The 19,112-nt window shown below is 41.3% G+C and overlaps 1 protein-coding gene across 2 annotated transcripts in view; it reads right to left on the minus strand.

Annotated features, from left to right (window-relative positions):
* Positions 1-19,112, minus strand: part of ATP6V1H (ATPase H+ transporting V1 subunit H) — a 110,988-nt gene that overhangs the window by 39,092 nt on the left and 52,784 nt on the right. For both annotated transcript variants that reach the window (XM_047842428.1, XM_047842427.1), the window contains 3 exons: positions 11,522-11,700; positions 9,022-9,147; positions 4,847-4,948 (listed from right to left, as the gene is read on the minus strand). In XM_047842428.1, the coding sequence (XP_047698384.1) occupies positions 4,847-4,948; positions 9,022-9,147; positions 11,522-11,700 (407 nt within the window). The remainder of the gene's footprint in view (positions 1-4,846; positions 4,949-9,021; positions 9,148-11,521; positions 11,701-19,112) is intronic.

Genomic DNA, 19,112 nt, shown 5'->3' on the forward strand with positions numbered 1-19,112 from the left:
CACACAGTGTAAAGAAGAGGAACCTTGAACTTAGGGAACCCACAACTCTCATAATGGACAGTAAGCATCCTTTGTTCCTAGGAAGACATCTACTTGAAAAGGGCATTCAGTGCCTCAATATGCAAGAAGGGCAGAAAGGTGAGATAAATACCTCCCCGCAAATACCCTTATTTCTACATCATCTTGTTTTCTGGCAAGTTTACCTGAATACGTCACTCCACTGGTCACTGTGAATAATCCGGCTGATGCAAGCAGAGATCAAATAGCACCAGAAAAAAGCCAACCTTGCAGTCCTGATCTTATCCATGTCCCCCAAGGTCCTAGGCCTAACCAGCTGAAAAAATGCCATAAAGCACCAAGGTCTACTTAAAATTCAATGGCTTTCCCCTTAAGTTTCTGTATTGACCTTTATACTTGGCATTAAACCAGGTACAAATGGACACATTAAAAATGTGCAGATTCTTCTTTGGCTCAAGAAGGAAGTCTAGAGCAATTCTGTCACCTAACTTGGCCAATGAGTTGAAGGTAACTTGAGTGTCTTCCAGTGTTAAGGCATACGGTATCACTGATCACTTCTTTTTGGGAAACTCCACTGAATCAGCAAAGGTAGCTCCTTTTAATAGAAATCTCCACATTCATATAAGGACCACAGGATCAACTGGTAGCGTTTCCTTAAATAAAAGGCTCCTTATGACTACCCCTAATGTGTAAGTTTTGGGAAGGGAAGCGAGTTAATGCCTGGCCTTCATACAGGAAGTATAACACCAGGGGTTGATACTCATGGCCTCTGCAAAGAAACTGTTTACAATTGTTAGGCCACCCAAAGAGATCTTCGTCGGCGGTGGTGGTGAGGCGGGGACCAGGTGAAGGCAGAAGTTGATGGTGCTTCCAGATGGATGGCTTCCCAGATGGATGATAAACCTTAGGGGTCTCAGTTCAAGTCAAATGGCCGAGTCTACTCCTGGTTTTAGGAAAGACTGACCTACTTACCTCTGGTAGCAGGTGGGTGACATTTATCTGCCCCTTGGAATGGCTGAGGGAGGCTGAGGGATAGACATAAAGAGCTACTGACAGGTATTTTGCTTGGGAGGTGCAAAGCCTCTTATTATCCCTTTCGTTTCCAATAGGTTTCTCAATAAGGCTAAAGGGAATGGCCATGAAATCGTGACAGCGCTCCCTGGAGGTAGATGACAGACGCAGCAGTCAATTAAACATAAAGTGTGCAACGGCTCATAGATCTTCAGGAGGAAAGCTCTAGGGAAAATTCACTGAAAAATAAAGATTAATATTCTCCCTCCCCTGTGTCTCTGGGGAATGAGGTATTTTTCTGTTTGCAGGTGCTAAGGTTGTTACCCTTCCACTGCCACCAAATCCATGTGTCCCAGCCCAGCAGCTGTGACTTCACCACTTTCCAGTCAGTGACTAAATGCACGCAAAGCTTTGGTCTAGAAGGGTCAAGTGACAAGAAGGACAAGAGCACTGCTGTAAAACTTGCAGAGATGGGCTATAGGAATGACGTCTGCAAGATGGCTGAATAAAAGACATCCTTCAAATGCGTCTCCCCTCTTCAACAGCAATAATTTGGCATCCGACCATGGAAAAAGCACCTTCATGGGAACTTCGGGATGCTACCTGGTGCACTCTCCAACTCAGGAAAGACATTCTGAGAAGGCAGGCTCACACCCAGGCAGCTCACTCACTGACTGTGGTCCTAGCCACAGGCCCAGAAACAGCTCTGTGCCCTGCAAATTCTGCTACGGTCCCACTGGCTTTGGTTCTGCCACCAACAAAATACGCCAAGGGACCCCGGAGGAGTCACACCTACCCGTCCGTCAGCTAACAGGCACGCAAACCTCAGTCCCACTTGTGTGGATCTGAAATAGCTCTTCAACAGGCTTCGGCCCCTCTCTGCTGAGGTCTGGGACCCGCTGGGACCCAATAGATTCTGTCGAATTCTGAAAGGGCACGGTAACTGGTCTCCAGCCCATCCTGGCCAGTCCCCAAACATTCGTGCTGGCACAGAGACCCAGCAGGAGACTGCAGGCTGCACCCCTAAAGATTCTGAAGGGTCCTATAGGTGGCTTTATCCCTATCACAGAAGTAGTCTACCGGCAGGCCAGCCAGTCTCAGAGACCCAGCAGGAGACGTCTGACAATGCTCCCAGAGATCCTGAAAAGGCCTAGACTCAGCTCCAGCCCTTCCCAGCCAGTCCGTGAGCAGTAACCCACCTGCACCCCCGAGATCCTGAAAGGGTCCTAAACTAGGTTCGATTCCCTCCAAGCTGCAGTCACAAGCAGTCCTGCCGACATAGGGACCTGGTGGGGGGACACTCACCTCTGTGCCTCAGGAGACCCTGAAACGGTCCTAAACTCGGCCCCAGTTCCTCCAGCCAAAGTCAGGGAGTAGTCCAACCCACCCGAGGGGCCTGGTGGCACGAATGCCCATCCGTGCCTCTGACGCGAAGTACGCAGACTTCAGTCGCAGCCAGGAAACCAGAAATAGCCCTGGAGCTTGGTTCTAGCCCCTCTCAGCCACGGCCCCGGGCCTACCCTGCCCACCCAGGGACCCACCAGTGACCAGGAACTGGTCCCCTCCTGGGACCTGGCAGGAGGTGCACCCATCCACACACCTGGTGAGAGGACAGCTGACTACAGACGCAGCCACGGAGCCTGAAGTGGACCTTGTCCCAGCACTACCCTACTGAACAAGGGACTGGAGACAGTCCCAGACACCTGAGGACCAACCAACCTGCCAACCGTGGACCCCGCTGCAGACCCATCGCCGCGCATAACCCACTCTGACCCAGCACGAATGTGATTCCAGAGGTAATCCCATCCGTTAACCCAGACTACAGAGAGGAGGCCATTAACTGCTGAAAATGGTCTTTAAAGACTGAAGAGGTATTAGCTCCTTCAAATGCACAGACATCAATGCAAGGTTACACAGACCACAAAGAATTAGGTAAGTCTAACACTACCAAAGGCAACGAACAGTTTCTAATCCCATAGAAAGATATATCTTAAATTTGCCTGACAAAGGATCAAAATAATCATCTTACAGAAGCTTAATGAAATGAAAGAGAACACAGACAACGGAGCAAAACTAGAAAAATAACACACGAACGAAAGGACAATAAAGAAACAGAACTTATAAATGGAACCAAGCAGCGACCCTGGAGCCGAAGAATACAATCACACAACTGAAAAATGCAACAGAGAGCTTTACCACACAGACTTCTGCATCGGCCACACCCATGCCGTCTGCCTCTGAAGTCCGCCTGAAATCAAGTCCTACGCAAGACCAGTCACAAGGGTTTGCTGGGTCAGAAGGAAAACATTCTGCAGTTCAAACGCCGAGTACTCCAGGAGCTACACTAAACAATGTCCCACTTTCCCTAGGGTAAGTACCAATATCCTGAGGCGTTTCCACACACACGCCTAATTCTTCTCTCATTTACCCTCCAGAAGAGCTTGGGGTTCTCTCTCTCCCCCTCGCTCTCTGCCCCTCCCCCACTCTGTCTCTCTCAAAACATATAAACTTCAAAAAATTATTTGAGAAAAAATATTTAAATATTTATGCACTACAAGGAAAAAGAGGAAGCTGGGAAGTAACTGCGGAACGTTAAGGTATGCAATCGCATCTGTGGCTCTTGTCAATTTCTGCTCACATTCTAAGACGTTCTGGGCCCACAGGACACTGTTTTGTGATAAATAAGATAAGCGCTGTTCTATGTCTCATTATAGATGGCTTTGATGAATGTAAAATGCTAACAATAACAGTAATGAAAGTAGCTAACACTTACCGAGCACCGACCATGTAGCTACTGGCACTACTCATCTCTGTACTGGGTTAGCTCATTCAGTCCTCACATCAGCCTCATGAGAAAGAAATATGACTACCACCTCAATTTTATAGATTAGGAAACCAATTCGCAAGCAAAAGAGCAATAATTCAAACCAAGGCCTACTCCGCTTTTCCACATAACATCAAACAGCCCTCGTATATCGTTTAAAGTTTTCTCCCTTGATATAATGTTGGTACCTTAGTTTCTCACATTCCCCCCAAAAGCCTGTCTTTTCTTTGTTAATGTGTCTAAGTGACCTTAAATTATGTAGCCAGCATCATCTCCTCTGTAAAGCCTTATCTGTCTCCTCCCACATGAATTCCTCTCTTTTCAATACTCTGGAAAACATGCTTCTGTAACATCTATTATAACTTTTCTTTACGGCTGTTATATTTTCTTCAACACTGTGAATCTGACAAGTTCAATAATAATGTCTCATCAGCTCTGCAGCTACCGGTAGTAGTTGAAAAATAACCAGCAGACACAAAATGGCTATTGAATTAAAATCATACACACTGGGGCGCCTGGGTGGCTCAGTCGGTTAAGCGACCGACTTCGGCTCAGGTCATGATCTCGCGGTTCGTGAGTTCCAGCCCCACGTCGGGCTCTGTGCTGACAGCTCGGAGCCTGGAGCCTGCTTCGGGTTCTGTGTCTCCCTCTCTCTCTACCCCTCCCCTGCTCACGCTCTGTGTCTCTCAGTGTCTCAATAATAAATAAACGTAAAAAAAAAAAAAAATGTCAATTATAAAAACCAAAGAAAATCCTGAACATAAAATTTCTAATGTGACCTCTGCTGGCCACTACACAGTATTACAGTTGTACGGATACTTTTATACTACCCGTTTTTAACAAGGTTTACCATGATGCCCCATATTATGGCCATCTTGATTTCCCTTACTCCATTAGCACCTCTGCTAAACTAATCTACTTTAAGGTAAGCACATTAGTTAGGATTTTAAGCTGAATGGTGCAGGAAACACTAGTTAATGGCTTTTCCCTTACCGTTTGCCTCGTGGATAATGCCGCACATATTCTCCAACATCATGAGCAGCGACAGCTAAGACTTGTGGGTCATCGGACACCTCCAGAAGTTTTGTCAAAATTCTGAAATACATGTAATCCAAAGAGAGATTGACTTCTAGCTGTTCCATACAGCACAACAGAGCACAGGTATAATGCAAGTATCTCCTGAAAACAGGCATTTATAAATATAGTCGTATTTTCTACAGATCTTACTATTATGCACAATGCACTACACATAATAAATCACACGTAAGTTTGCGGTTTCAGCTTTTATACATATGTAACAGGTTACTTTCAGATTCACGATGTATACCTCACCCAATTCCTAAAATACCAGGAACTCCCTCCCCTGCTCTCTCAAGACAGACAACTACACTGAGTTAATGGTGAGTTAATACACGACAACCACTGAATCCTTGACAACTATATTCTGAAAGTTAAACATGTGTAAGCCTTCCGTCGGTATGAAGAAGTTACTCGAAGCTGCGATCAAGACGGAAGGTGCGCCCCGAGCACACACATCCCCTCTCTCCCTCTCTCTCCAAGTCTCACGAAGGACCTGAACCTGAACTTCACAGGTAAGACTAAACGCAACATAGCAAGCGAACGTCTTCGGAGAAGACGGCAGCCCAGATTCACACCCCCGGCTCCCTTGCCGTCCTCCGACTTTCTCCACAGCAGCCAAACGGGCAGAGTGTCACCACTGCCGAGCCCGACAGTGCTTGTGACAACGGGAGCCAACCAGACACACAGAAGGCTCCCCTCTGCCGGGAGCTGGAGCAGATTTCTGCCTCCTCGAGGACCTGCAGGGAGAGGACTCATCGCCCCCAGGGGGCGCATGTGTCCTCCGCAGTGAAGGGGGGGGGCGGTGCACGCCCCCAGAATCCAATCCACTGGGAGAGACCTCCTTCATCTACTTCGGAGCGAACGTGAAGGGAGACCATTCAGGGAACAGGTGACTCGTGTTACTGACATTGCTCAAGGGCACAGAAATAGGAAGAAAACTTCTCAACTCATTCCACAAACAGAGCATAACTGGGACAACCAATCGGAATGAGTACTTTTCCTTAAAGTTTTATTTATTTATTTTGAGAGAGAGAGAGAGCGCACCGAACTGTGAGATCAAAACCTGAGCCTAAATCAAAGTCAGACGCACAAACGGCTGAGCCGTACACGAAGCACTCTTAAAATTCAACAATAATAAAAACAACTCAATTAAAAATGGTTAAAAGACCCGAACAGACATCTCACCAAAGAAAACAGCTGGCGAATAAGCAAACGAAAAGATGACCAACATCACGCATCACTGGAAAACAAGGAGATAACACTATCCACCTTCGTTGCGAAAATGGCAAAACCCTGAACACGGGCACCACCAGATGCCGGCAAGGACGTACAGCAACGGGTATGCTGATTCACCACTCACGGGGATGCCGAAAAGTCCAGCCACCCTGAAGGCAGTTTGGCACTTTCTTACAAAACCCAACCTGAGTCTTACCATGCCATCCATACTCCCTTCAGATTCACCCCAGTGAGTTGAAAGCTTATGTCCACATAAGATCCTGCACGTGGGGGCGCCTGGGTGGCGCAGTCGGTTAAGCGTCCAACTTCAGCCAGGTCACGATCTCGCGGTCCGGGAGTTCGAGCCCCGCGTCAGGCTCTGGGCTGATGGCTCAGAGCCTGGAGCCTGTTTCTGATTCTGTGTCTTCCTCTCTCTCTGCCCCTCCCCCGTTCATGCTCTGTCTCTCTCTGTCCCAAAAATAAGTAAACGTTGAAAAAAAAAAATTAAAAAAAAAAAAAGATCCTGCACGTGGAACTTTAGACCAACTTTATCCACAGTGATTGCCAAAACCGTGAAGCAACCAAGACGTCCTTCGATGCAGAAACCATGGTACAGCCGTACAATGGGACAGTCAGCAATAAAAAACAAAGAGAAAATAAAAAGCAATGAGCTACCGAGCCACAAAGAAAGATGAAGGAACTCTCAATGTGCATGGCTAAGGGAAAGAAGCCGGTCTGAAAAGGTTATATACTATCTAATTCCAACTCTAGGACATTGTGGAAAAGGAGAAACTACAGGATAGAAATAAGACCAGTGGTTGCCAGAGGTTCAGGGAGAGGGAGGAAGAGCAGAGCGAGTAGGTGGAACGTGGGAAATTTTTAGGGCAGCGAAACTATTCTAGGCGACACGGTAATAGGGGACATGTGGTATCAGTCAAAACCTACAGAGCATATAACACAGAGTGAACTAGACAACAGAAAAAGTGAGCCCTAATGTAACTTACAGACTTCAGTTAAAAATAATGTATAAATATTGGTTCATCAGTTGTAACAAACATACGACACTAATGCAAGATGTTAATAATAGGGGAAGAGAGAATATATGAAAACTCTCTGTACATTCCCCTCAATCTTTCTGTAAACCTAACATTCTAAAAATTTAAATCTATTCATTTTAAAAGTTACAGTATGATATGTGTGTGTGTGTGTGTGTGTGTGTGTGTGTGTGTGTGTGTGTAGGGGAGAGAGAGGAATTCTTGCATTATTTCTAACAGCAAAATCTGGCAATAGTATTAAATATCCATCAATGGGAGACTGATTAAACACGATACAGAAAAAAAGAAGAAGGCAAAAGACTCACATTTCTGAATTTCAAAACACACTACAAAGTAAAAGTAATCAAGACAGTAAGGATACTGGTATCAGAACAGTCATGTAGATCAACAGAACAAAACCGAACGTCCAAAAATAAACCCATGTGTCCACCCGTCAACTGAATTTCAATAAGGGATACCATGACAATGCGATGGGGAAAAATAGTCTTTTCAACAAATGTTACTGGGATAACTGGATAGCTACATGCAAAAGAATGAAGTTGGACCCTTACCTCACATCATGTACAATAAAATTCGAAAGGATCAAAGACTCAGATGTGGGGCGCCTGGGTGGCTCAGTCAGTTAAGCATCCGACCTCGGCTCAGGTCATGATCTCACGGTTTGTGAGTTCGAGCCCCGCGTCGGGCTCCGTGCTGACAGCTCGGAGCCTGGAGCCTGCTTCGGATTCTGTGTCTCCCTCTCTCTCTGCCCCTCCCCCACTCACACTCTGTCTCTCTCCCTCTCTCAAAAATAAACATAAAAAAAAAAATTTTTTAAGACTTAAATGTACGTGCTAAAACTATAAAAATATTACAGAATACAGAGGAGTAAATCTTCAAAACCTTGGTTTTGGCAATGGATTCTTCAGTAGGACACCAAGAGCATGAGAAACAAAAAAAAAAAAATAAACTGGACTTTATCAAAATTTTTAAATGTGCTTCCAAGGACTCTATCAAGTAAGTGACAAGATAACCCAAAAAATGCGGCACCTGGGTGCCTTAGTATGTTGAGCATCTGACTCTTGATTTCAGCTCAGGTCATGATGCAAGCGTCGTGGGTCCGAGCCCCAAGTTGGGCTCTGTGCTGACAGCTCAGGGCCCAGAGCCTGCTTCAGATTCCGTGTCTCCCCCTCTCTCTGCCCCTCCCCCACTTGTGCTCGCTCGCTCTCGCTCTCTCTCTCTCAAAAATAAACATTTAAAAAATTTTTATTAAAAATGGTGTTGGTTCAATTAGACATCTACATAATGAAAATAACTGTATCTTGACCCCTACTTTGTACCTTACCCAAAACCAATTCTAGATGGAATAGAGATCTAGTTGTGAAAGGTTCAAACAGTAAATCTTCCAGCAGATGACCTGGAAATACATCTTCATGATCCCATATGGGGAAAAACTTCTTAACCAGGACACTAAAAAAAAATACTAGCCATAAAGGAAAAAATTAATCAATGGAGCCACACTAAAACCAAAGAGTGAAGAAAACAGTTGAGATGAACAGATATAAGACCTCTTGTTCAGAATACATACAGATCTCCTATTAAAAAAATTTTTTTAAATGCCTGAACAACCAATTCTGGAAAAATAGATATCCAAATGACTGATAAGCAGATGACAAGGTATTCAACCACATAAGGAAGGAAGAAAATACAAATTAAAATCATGAAATAACTAAAATTTTTTATTATTTTTTAAAATTTATTATCACTAGTGACAAAAGTACATTGGCAAGGAGGTGGAACAACAAGTATTAAGAGTGTGAAGTGAAATTTAAAACTTACTTTAAGAGCTCATAATTCTTCTCATTTAATCTCACAGCATTTTCTCTCCAAAATTTCTCAGATTTGTGCACAGGACTCCACTCCAGTCTTCCAGATTTAAGCTCTGAGCTATATTCATCAAATGAGCTACAAAAAAATTTTAAGGATCTCAAAGTTAAGAAAAATCTAAGAGTTGCTCCAAAATTAAGCAAGACATTTTTACCATCTTAATCATACCTCAAGAGAAGAAAAACAAAAATTCTTCACTGATGATTTAATTGCAAAGACTGACCATCCTTTGTACATTAACAAACTACCACTAAACGAAGTTTAAACAGCTTAAATAATCTTTAATAAACCATGTGAAATTTATTCAAGGTCCTAAGGTCCAATACCCCTGCCAAACTGGAGTGCTCAAAATGAGGTTTACTGAAAGGAGCATTTGCTTTCAAAATCTTTGTCCTAATAAATAAAGTATAATCAGTATAATGTCTGATAATCTAGCAGAGTTTCCACCACGCCACTTAAAATACTGTATTTGCCAGACCACTAGATGCGTTAATGTGAATCTATATAAAAATATGTTACTTAAATAGCATATTCCAATACCATAAATGTCATAAACCACTATAGTGTATTATGCAATGAAAAATACACATACGGGTATAATATCGCACAACGTGATTACAAACACTGTAAAGGTAATTCACTAAGTTAACATTATAAATTAAAAACAAAAACCTCTGCATAAAACAAACTGCAGTGCAATGCAATTAAAAAAATCATTCACTATGTATCAAGTAACTTAATTATTCAAAGCTTCATTCTATACAAAGTGTTTAGTGTTGTCAGCCAATGGTTGGCTGGGCACCCTTCTAAGTGAAAAGTGAAAACTTAAAAGGACATGGCTGGACATCCTTCCAAGTGAAAAGTTGAAAAAGATTTAGCCATTTAAATACTGACTGGTAATTCAGTATAGCCAGAATTTTACTGGTTAAGTTGAATAGAGTGTTCTATTAAATAAAGTACTAATTTACTTTAATATAAGGCCAATCAGTGTAAGAAATAAACTAATGCTGTTTAACATGAATAGCCTAAACCTTTAACAGCAAAAACAGAGACAAAGCTCTTTTACCTATACCCATCACCTGACTGGCTTTAATGTGAAGAGCAGGATTTTTCAAATTACCAAACTCAACATGAAGAATCAATACATAATAATAATTGGCTAACATGGATTAAATAATTTAGAAAGCTAAGTATCACTAATCTTGTTCATTTTTAAGAGATCTCAAATCATTATTACAGAAGAACTGATAACAGATTTATAAAAATGAACTTAATAAAATTTGTAAAAACTTCAAGTCTACTGCTGGCCAGGCTAGTTTATTACAATCCAGTTACTGACATTTGAAATTACAGAAAGACAAAACTCATTTGCCTCCCTCTACAACGCCCATGATAGACCACTGGTCTCGGTGACACATCCCATCTCTACAGCAGTACTTGGGCCTTGGGATTAAGAGCTGCACTGAATTATCTGGTAAATACATTTCTGGAACACATACTACACTGAAGGCATTTGCTGGATAGTTGAAACCTCACAACAAATCCTACCAGGTTAGAATTTTTATTGCTATTTTACCAAAAGGAAAACTGAGGCTTTACAAAGTCAAGAAGCTTGTCAAGGCCAAGTGTGGACAAAGTGGCCAGACAATTCAAACTGGGTTCAGCCTGGCTCCCAAACCCAAACCACCTACACAGAAAGATCTACTCCTACACAGTAATTCCCTTTTAAAAATGTATCGGTAGTTTAAAAACAAAGGATATATATGTTAACGGGAAAGATCAATACATTATTAAACAAATATGAACAGTTCCAGAAGAATATGTAGAACCTCATTTGTATATGCGTTTGTGTGTGTACATGCACACACGTGTCAGGGGAGCAGGGCTAGGAAGGTTTTTCTGGAAGCAAACACAAAAGTGGGGGCGGGGATGACTAGGTGGAAGAGGTATGGAGTCCCTTCTAGAACTATGTAAGGATTCTTTTTTCTCTTACTGCATCGTACATCATTTGTGTAATTTTTAATATCAAAAATAAAGAACACAATAGGAACTTCAAAAAAGCAGGGGAAAAAATACTCTTTCCGTTTATGGCCAAACATCCTTCAAAAATTAACGAGTACTGTTTAAAAAGATTCTAAACCAGGGGGAGATTGTTAAGGGGTTCCAGAGTGACACCAACATCCTGTGGGATTAAGTCAGATTTCAGACAAGAGAAGGGTGGGAACCTCCCCAAAAGAGAAGACGTAACACAAAGCTCTAACCAACTGTTACCATGGTGATGAGCCAGTTGTCCCCCACCCCCCATATTCCCAATTCTTAACAGAAGACATAATGTTTCAGTGAAATCTTTTGGGTTTATAGTTAGTAACAAATTTAGACTTTCTGAAAATACTAGGAAAGTCCAACGAGGCCCAATATATCCAGCCTGTGAGAATTTTTTAAAATAACATACCTAAGGTCTTGGACACTCTCACCAAGTTTTTCCAAAAGAAATTTTATATCTTCACTGATATCTTCATCATCGTACTTCTGCTGTTCCAAGTTCTCCAACTGTTTCAGAACTTTGCACTGGATCATAGCCAGGGCATATTCTTGGCGAGTTTCTCTTTCGGTCGATTTCTCCAAAAAGTTCTGAGTTAGACAAACATGTGAGAAAACCGTATGATTTCTTTATGTGATAGTCTTAGACCCCTGCACTACCTCCTGCGCCCTCTCTCCTCCTCTATTCTCAGCTTAAGCGAAGACTATATCACAAATCCTCATCTCTTTCCTGAGCACCTGTCCCATATCAAAAGCGTGTTTCTTATTCCCCGCTTGCTTACTTACTGGCTTAACCACACATTTAAAATCATGGAACCAGAGGGGCCTCGAAACACTGGACGTGTTTACAATTAAGCCCATCAGATCCTTTCTCACAGCCCTGCTTCTGAGCATACCCAGTGAACTTCTCATCTGTTGGCCACCTAGTACTTGGGATGCTAAGGAAGAATGTTTCTTCAAGTATCTCTAGAGTTTCTCAGTCAGTCACCCTTTCCCCTCTCATCAACCTGCAAATGCACAAAGGACATTGCCTGAACAATTATCAAAAAAGTTTTGTGACATTCTGGCAAATTCCCTAGTTTTCTTCTGTAATTTTTCTGCTTAGAAGAATACTTATGAAAAGAGCAAAGGAATCCTAAATATACTGGACCCTTAATACGGATTTGAACTGTGCAGGTTCACTCTTCTGCAGATTTTTTTTTTGATAATTATAGTACAGTACTGGAAATGCATTTTTATTCCTTAGGATTTTCTTAAAAATTTTTTTTCCAGCTTACTTTATTGTAAGAATACAGCATAAGATACATGACATACAAAATATGTGTTAATCGTCTGTTTATCAGTAAGGCTTCTAGTCAACAGTATGCTATTCATAATTAAGTTTTGGGGGAGTCCAAAGATATACATGGATTTCCGACAGCACAGGGGGTCAGCTCCCCTAACCTCTACACTGTTCAACTCTATTTATAAAAATAAACTGTTCGTTGAATGAACCAGTATTTCTAAGCAAAGACTATGCTCAGGCTTAGGGACAAAAACAGACAAGCTCTCAAGAAAGCTACCTTCATCAAGATGGTAAAGGCGGCCTGTCAAATGCCTCCCCTCCACACACACACACCCACCCCCCCCACACACACACAAATCCTGTAATGACAATTCCAAGTCAACTGTAACAAAATATGAAATTTTTAAATTTATTTTTGCAAGCAAATTATATTCCTAGTAATTATGCTAAACAAACACATTAAGAGAGTTAGCTCAGCATATGTAATTTAGAGATCGATCCCTATCAAAATTCCAATGGAATTCCAAAATTCCATTTTTCACAGAAGTAGAAAAAAACAATCCTGAACTTTGTATGGAACCATAAAAGGCCCTGAGTAGCCAAAGGAATCCTGAGAAAGAAGAACAAAGCTGGAAGAAGAACAAACACATTTCCTGGCTTAACTACACTACAAAGCTTTATTAATCAAAACAGTATGGCACTGGCATAAAACAGACACACAGATCAATGGAACAAAATACAGAGCCCAGATATAAAACCCCACATATACAATCAACTAATATTTGACAAAGCAGCCAAGAGTACTCAATGCAGGGGCTGTCTGGGTGGCTCAGTCAGTTAAGTGTCCAACTCTTGATTTCAGCCCAGGTCATAATCTCACAGGTCATGAGATCAAGCCCCACATGGGGATCCTCACTGACAGTGCTGGAGCCTGCTTAGAATTCTCTCTCCCCCTCTCTCTCTGCCCCTCCCCTGCTCATGCACATGTGCACTCTCTCTCTCCCTTTCTTGCTCTATCTCTACCTCTTTCTCTCTCTCTCAAAAATATATACATACATAAAACAGCACTCAATACAGAAAGGATAGTCTTTTCAATATATGACGTTAGGAAAACTGTATAATCACATTCAGAAAAATGAAACTGGAGCCCTATCTTACACCACTCACAAAAATTAGCTCAAAATGGATTAAAGACTTACACATACTGAAGCTGTCGACCTCCTAAAAAAAAAAAAAAAAAAAAAAAAAAATAGGGAAAAAGTTCCCTGACCTTGATCTTGGCAATGATCTTTTGTATATGATGCCAAAGTACAGGGAAGAAAAGCAAAAGCTAGCAAGTGGGGTGACATCAAACTGAAAAGCTTCTGCACAGCAAAAATAACTAAAATAAAATAAATTAAATAAAATAAATTAAATTAAAAAATGAAAGGTATCCTGGTGGATGAAAGAAGATATTTGCAAAGCATGTTATCTGATAAGGGGTTAACATCCAAAATACATGAAGAGCTCATACAACTCCACAACAACCACAACAAAATGATTTAAAAATGGGCAGAGGATCTGAGTTGACATTTTTCCAAAGACATACAAACGACTAACAGGTACATAAAAATATCACGACTCATCAGAGAAATACAAATCAAAACCACAATGGAATATCACCTCAAAAAACAAAAGATAACAAGTGGTTTCAAGGTTATGGAGAAAAGTGCACACTTGTTCACTACTGATGAGAACATAAATGGGTGCAGTCAGTACGGAAATCACTATGAAGGTTCCTCAAAAAATTAAAAATAGAACTGCCATATGATTCAGCCATTCCACTTCCAGGTATTTATCCAGAGGAAATGAAAACAGAGTATCAATGAGATTATCTGCACTCCCATATTTATTGCAGCATTATTCACAACAGCCAAGACACGGGAATAATCTAAGTGTCCAACAAAGGATGAATGGATAAGGAAAATGGGGCACAGGGGTGCCTGGGCGGCTCAGTCAGTTAAGCGACCAACTCCGGCTCAGGTCATGATCTCATGCCTCAGGAGTTCGAGCCCTGCGTTGGGTTCTGTGTTGACAGCTCAGAGCCTGGAGCCTGCTTTGGATTCTGTGTCTCCCTCTCTCTCTGCCCCTCCCCCATTTGCGCTCGCTCTCTCTCTCTCTCTCAAAAATAAATACACATTAAAAACATTTTTTAAAAAAAAGAAGAAAATGGGAGTATATATACACAATGGAATATTATTCAGCCATTTAAAAAAAGGAAATCTTGCCACTTATGACAACACAGATAGACTTTCAGGGCATTATGCTAAGTGAAATGGTAGAGAAAAACAAATGCTGTATGAACGCACTTATATGTGGAACCTTTAAAAAACTGAAATTAAAAAAAAAACACACTCATAAATATAGAGAACAGACTGGTGGTTGCCAGATGCAGTGGATGAGAGGTGGGCAAAATGGGTGAAGGGGACCAAAAGGTACAAGTTTCCAGTTATAAGATAAGGGAGTCCTAGGGATACAATGTACAGCATGATGACTACAGTTAATAGCACTATATGTATATCTGAAAGGTGCTAAGAAAGCAGATCTTACAAGGTGTAATCACAAGACAAAATTTGTAACTATGTGTGGTGATGGATGTTAATTAGACATACTGGGGTGATTATTTCACAGTATATACAAATATCAAAGTGTTATGCTGTATACCTGAAACTAACAAAACGTCGTATGTCAATTATATCTCCATTTTTTTAATAAAGGTAAACAACCAATTTTCAGATACTGAAATTAACTGGTCACCACCAGACCTGTGGTAGAAGGCATGTGAAAACATGGGTGGGCAAACTTTCTAAAATGGGCCAAATATGAATACTTTAGGCTTTGAGGGTTCCAACATAGCTATTCAATTCTGCCATTATAATGCAAAAGCTGGCATACAAAATACAGAAAAAAAAAAAAAGCACAGAAGTGTTCCAATAAAGCTTTATTTACAAAAACTGATGGTGGGCCAGAACTGGCCCATGAGCTACTACAGACTGATGAGCCCTGAGCTAAAGGGAATTCTGCAGGTGACAGAAGTGAGACTGCCAAATGGGAAGCTGAACCTTCAGGACACAAGGAAAAACAACAGATATGGTAAATAGTTGAATATTTTTCCCTCTTCACTTCTGTAATATAAATAAGACTGTTTAAAGGAAAAGTTAAAGACTGTAATACAGGTTTTTTTTTTACCTATGTAAATATATTTATATGTCAACTATAGAATAAAAAAGAAGAGACCTGTATGATTTCAAGTTCTTACATTTTACATAAAAGAGTACAATGTTAACTTTAATGGGAAAAGTTAAGGATGCATATACTGTGCTTCCAAAACAAGCTCTAAGAAATAAACACTACAGGGGCACCTGGGTGGCTCGGTCAGTTAAGGGTCCGACTTCAGCTCAGGTCATGATCTCACAGTTTGTGGGTTCGAGCCCCGTGTCAGGCTCTGTGCTGACAGCTCGGAGCCCGGAGCCTGCTTCAGATTCTGTGTCTCCCTCTCTCTCTGTCCCTCCCCTACTTGCGCGCGCTCTCTCTCTCTCTCTCAAAAATAAAAATATTTTAAAATGTTTTAATAAAAAAAATTAATTAAAAAAAGGAAACACTACAAAGAACATTTAAAGGTCAACAGAAAAATTAAAATGAAATTCTAAAAGGGATTCAGTTACCTCAAGAGAAGGCAAGGATGAAAGAAAGAAGAACAAAAAACAGATTAAGACCAACAGAAATAGTACAATGGTAGGCCTAAATTCAACTGTACCAATAATTATTTTCAATGCCAGTGAACTGAATGCTCCAGTTAAGAGGCAGAGGATTTGGGGATTAAAATTCAAGACTCAAGTATATGTGGTCTAAAAGAGACAGACTTTAAATATAAGACGTAGACAGGCTGAAATCAAAAGATGGAAAACCATAAACATAAGAAAGCTGGCACGTCAAAAAGAAAGAAAAGAAACTGAAAGAAAAGACAAGAAAGCTGGCCTGTCTATATTAATTCCAAATAAAGTAGTTATCAAGAGAAAAAGCATCACCAATAATAAAGGACATTTCACAACGACTCAAGGAAATTTTCCTGTTACATCAGGAAAATGTAACATACACAGATGTATTAATAACAGAGCTTCAAAATACATAAAGCAAAAATTGGCAAAACTGAAGGGAAAAACAGACAAATCCATAAATAATAGCTGGCGATTTTAACAACTCCCACTCTTGGCAATTGATAGAACCACTAAAACAAAACATCAGTGCAGAGAGGAGCTGAAAAACGCTCTTAACCACCCTGCTTTAATTTACATTTTACAGAACACTATACATCTGCAAAATATACATTCTTTTAAAGCACACATGGCACATTCACCGTGACACACCATAAGTCTTGTTTAAAACAAGTCTCAAATTTCAAAGAATTGAAACTTATTAGAATATGTTCCCTGACCATAATGAAATTCAGTTAAAGACCTTAAGCTGGGGGGAGACCTAAGTTCTGATAACCTCTTCCTTTATGATACTCTTCCCTTCTTCCTTTGCTTTTTAAAGACTTTATCTATTATTTTACAAAGTTTTCTGTTGCTTTTTCCAGTTATTTTTCTTACTATCTCTTCTAACTTCAGAAACACATCAAAACACGGGACTTAAGCATCCAACTTCGTTCGGCTCAGGTCACGATCTCGCCGTTCGTGAGTTCAAGCCTCGCATCGTGCTCTTTGCCCTGAGCTGCGAGCCCACTTCGGATCCTCTGTCTCCCTCTCTCTCTGCCCCTCCCTCACACATGCGTGCTCGCTCGCTCTCTCTCTTTCAAAAATAAAAATAAATCTTAAAAATAATTTTTAAAAAAGAAACATATCAAAACACTTTTGCTCATATGATCCTTTGTTATTTCACTGTATATTTGCTGACTAAAGAATTAAACTTCCTAATGAAGGTATTATCATAACTCACGATTTCAACAATAACTTCAACACGATCAATATAATAACTAACAGCAGCACTACTGTGTTCTTCTAATACCACCTTTCCTCTCAGTTCTCCAAGATAACGGAACTTTGGAACTTAGGTCATACTTGATTCTCCCCTTTTCTTCAATCCTGAGTCAAATCAATGAGCCTGATCATTTTCCCTTCAAAACATGGTTTAATTTCATTTCCATTTCGTTAATAAAGAATGAAAACGAACGAATGGATCATGAAATAAGAAACTGAATTTGTGGGGCACCTCGGTGGCTCAGTCAGTTGAGCATCCAACTCTTAATTTCAGCTTGGGTCGTGGTCTCAAGGTTCAAGAGATTGAGCCCCATGTTGGGCTCTGCACTGACAGTGCAGAGCCTGCTTGAGATTCTCTCTCTCATTCTCATTCTCTCTCTCTCTCTCTCTCTCTCTCTCTCTCTCTCTCTCTCCCCCCCCCCCACCCCTCCCTGGCTCTTGTTTTCTCTCTCTCTCTCAAAATAAATTAACACTAAAAAAAAAAAAAAACCCAGAAACAAAAACTGAATTTGCCCAAACAAACCTAGACCATCTGGCAGGAGCTTATTCTTTACAGGCCCCAAAACTCAGGGCGCCTGGGTGGCTCAGTCAGTTAAGCAGCCGACTCTTGAATTCAGCTCAGGTCATGATCTCACAGTTATGAGACTGAGCCCCGTGTCAGGGATTCTCTCTCTCCCTCTCCCTCAAGCATGCACACATGCGTGTTCTCTCTCTCTCTCTCTCAAAATAAATAAACATTTTTTTAAAAAGCCCTAAAATTCAATGGCATCTTCACCTCCACAAAATCAAAAGCGCAAATGTAATTTCTGCCATTGTCCAAGCAACGGTGCAGAAATCTCGACTTCACTAAGAGTGCAGTGGAATCACGTGACAACTCAGATCTTTCCTTCGCCACAACCGCTAGCCTTGTGAAATTATATGTTAAAGCAGGGTCTCTCAAACCATCTCAAACTGGGGAAGGCCAGTTACGTTTGCTTTTGACCTTCCAGCCATGGAAGTGCAAATACTTTTATAAAACACAAAAATGAATCTCCAGAAAAATGAATTTAAAAAGACATGCACAACGTAATCTCAAATTTTGTATTATTAAATTCGACAGGTATGCAACTATTCCGTCAAGGTACTGTAAGCTTCTGCCTGCTTACTCTTCCTTTCTATACGCAGCTAACCAACGGTTCACACGCACACCATATTTGAAGTATCACTGTATAAAGACTCAGCCCAAGATGAAAAAATGACTCAATCTTACTATACCTCACCAGACCTGGTATCTATTGAGTAATGCGTAAGTTCCTGAGACAGGGAATGAGGTACAGACTTGGGAGTAAGATTTCTTTTTTTTTTTTTTTTTCAATTTTTTTTTTTTAATGTTCTATTTATTTTTGAGACAGGGAGAGACAGAGCATGAACAGGGGAGGGTCAGAGAGAGGAAGACACAGAATCCGAAACAGGCTCCAGGCTCTGAGCTGTCAGCACAGAGCCCGACGCGGGGCTTGAACTCACGGACCGTGAGATCATGACCTGAGCCGAAGTCGGCTGCTTAACCGACTGAGCCCCCCAGGCGCCCCAAGGGAATACGATTTCTTGATAGCGATACCTCCACGCCAAAGCTCTGGGCGAAACAGCACCCCACACACTCAAACTAGGGTGGACCTCCCCGAAAGGGTTCCAACTATGAACCGCCTGCACAGGAAGATAAG

Source organism: Prionailurus viverrinus, chromosome F2 (assembly GCF_022837055.1).
Source record: "Prionailurus viverrinus isolate Anna chromosome F2, UM_Priviv_1.0, whole genome shotgun sequence".
NCBI lineage: Eukaryota > Metazoa > Chordata > Mammalia > Carnivora > Felidae > Prionailurus > Prionailurus viverrinus.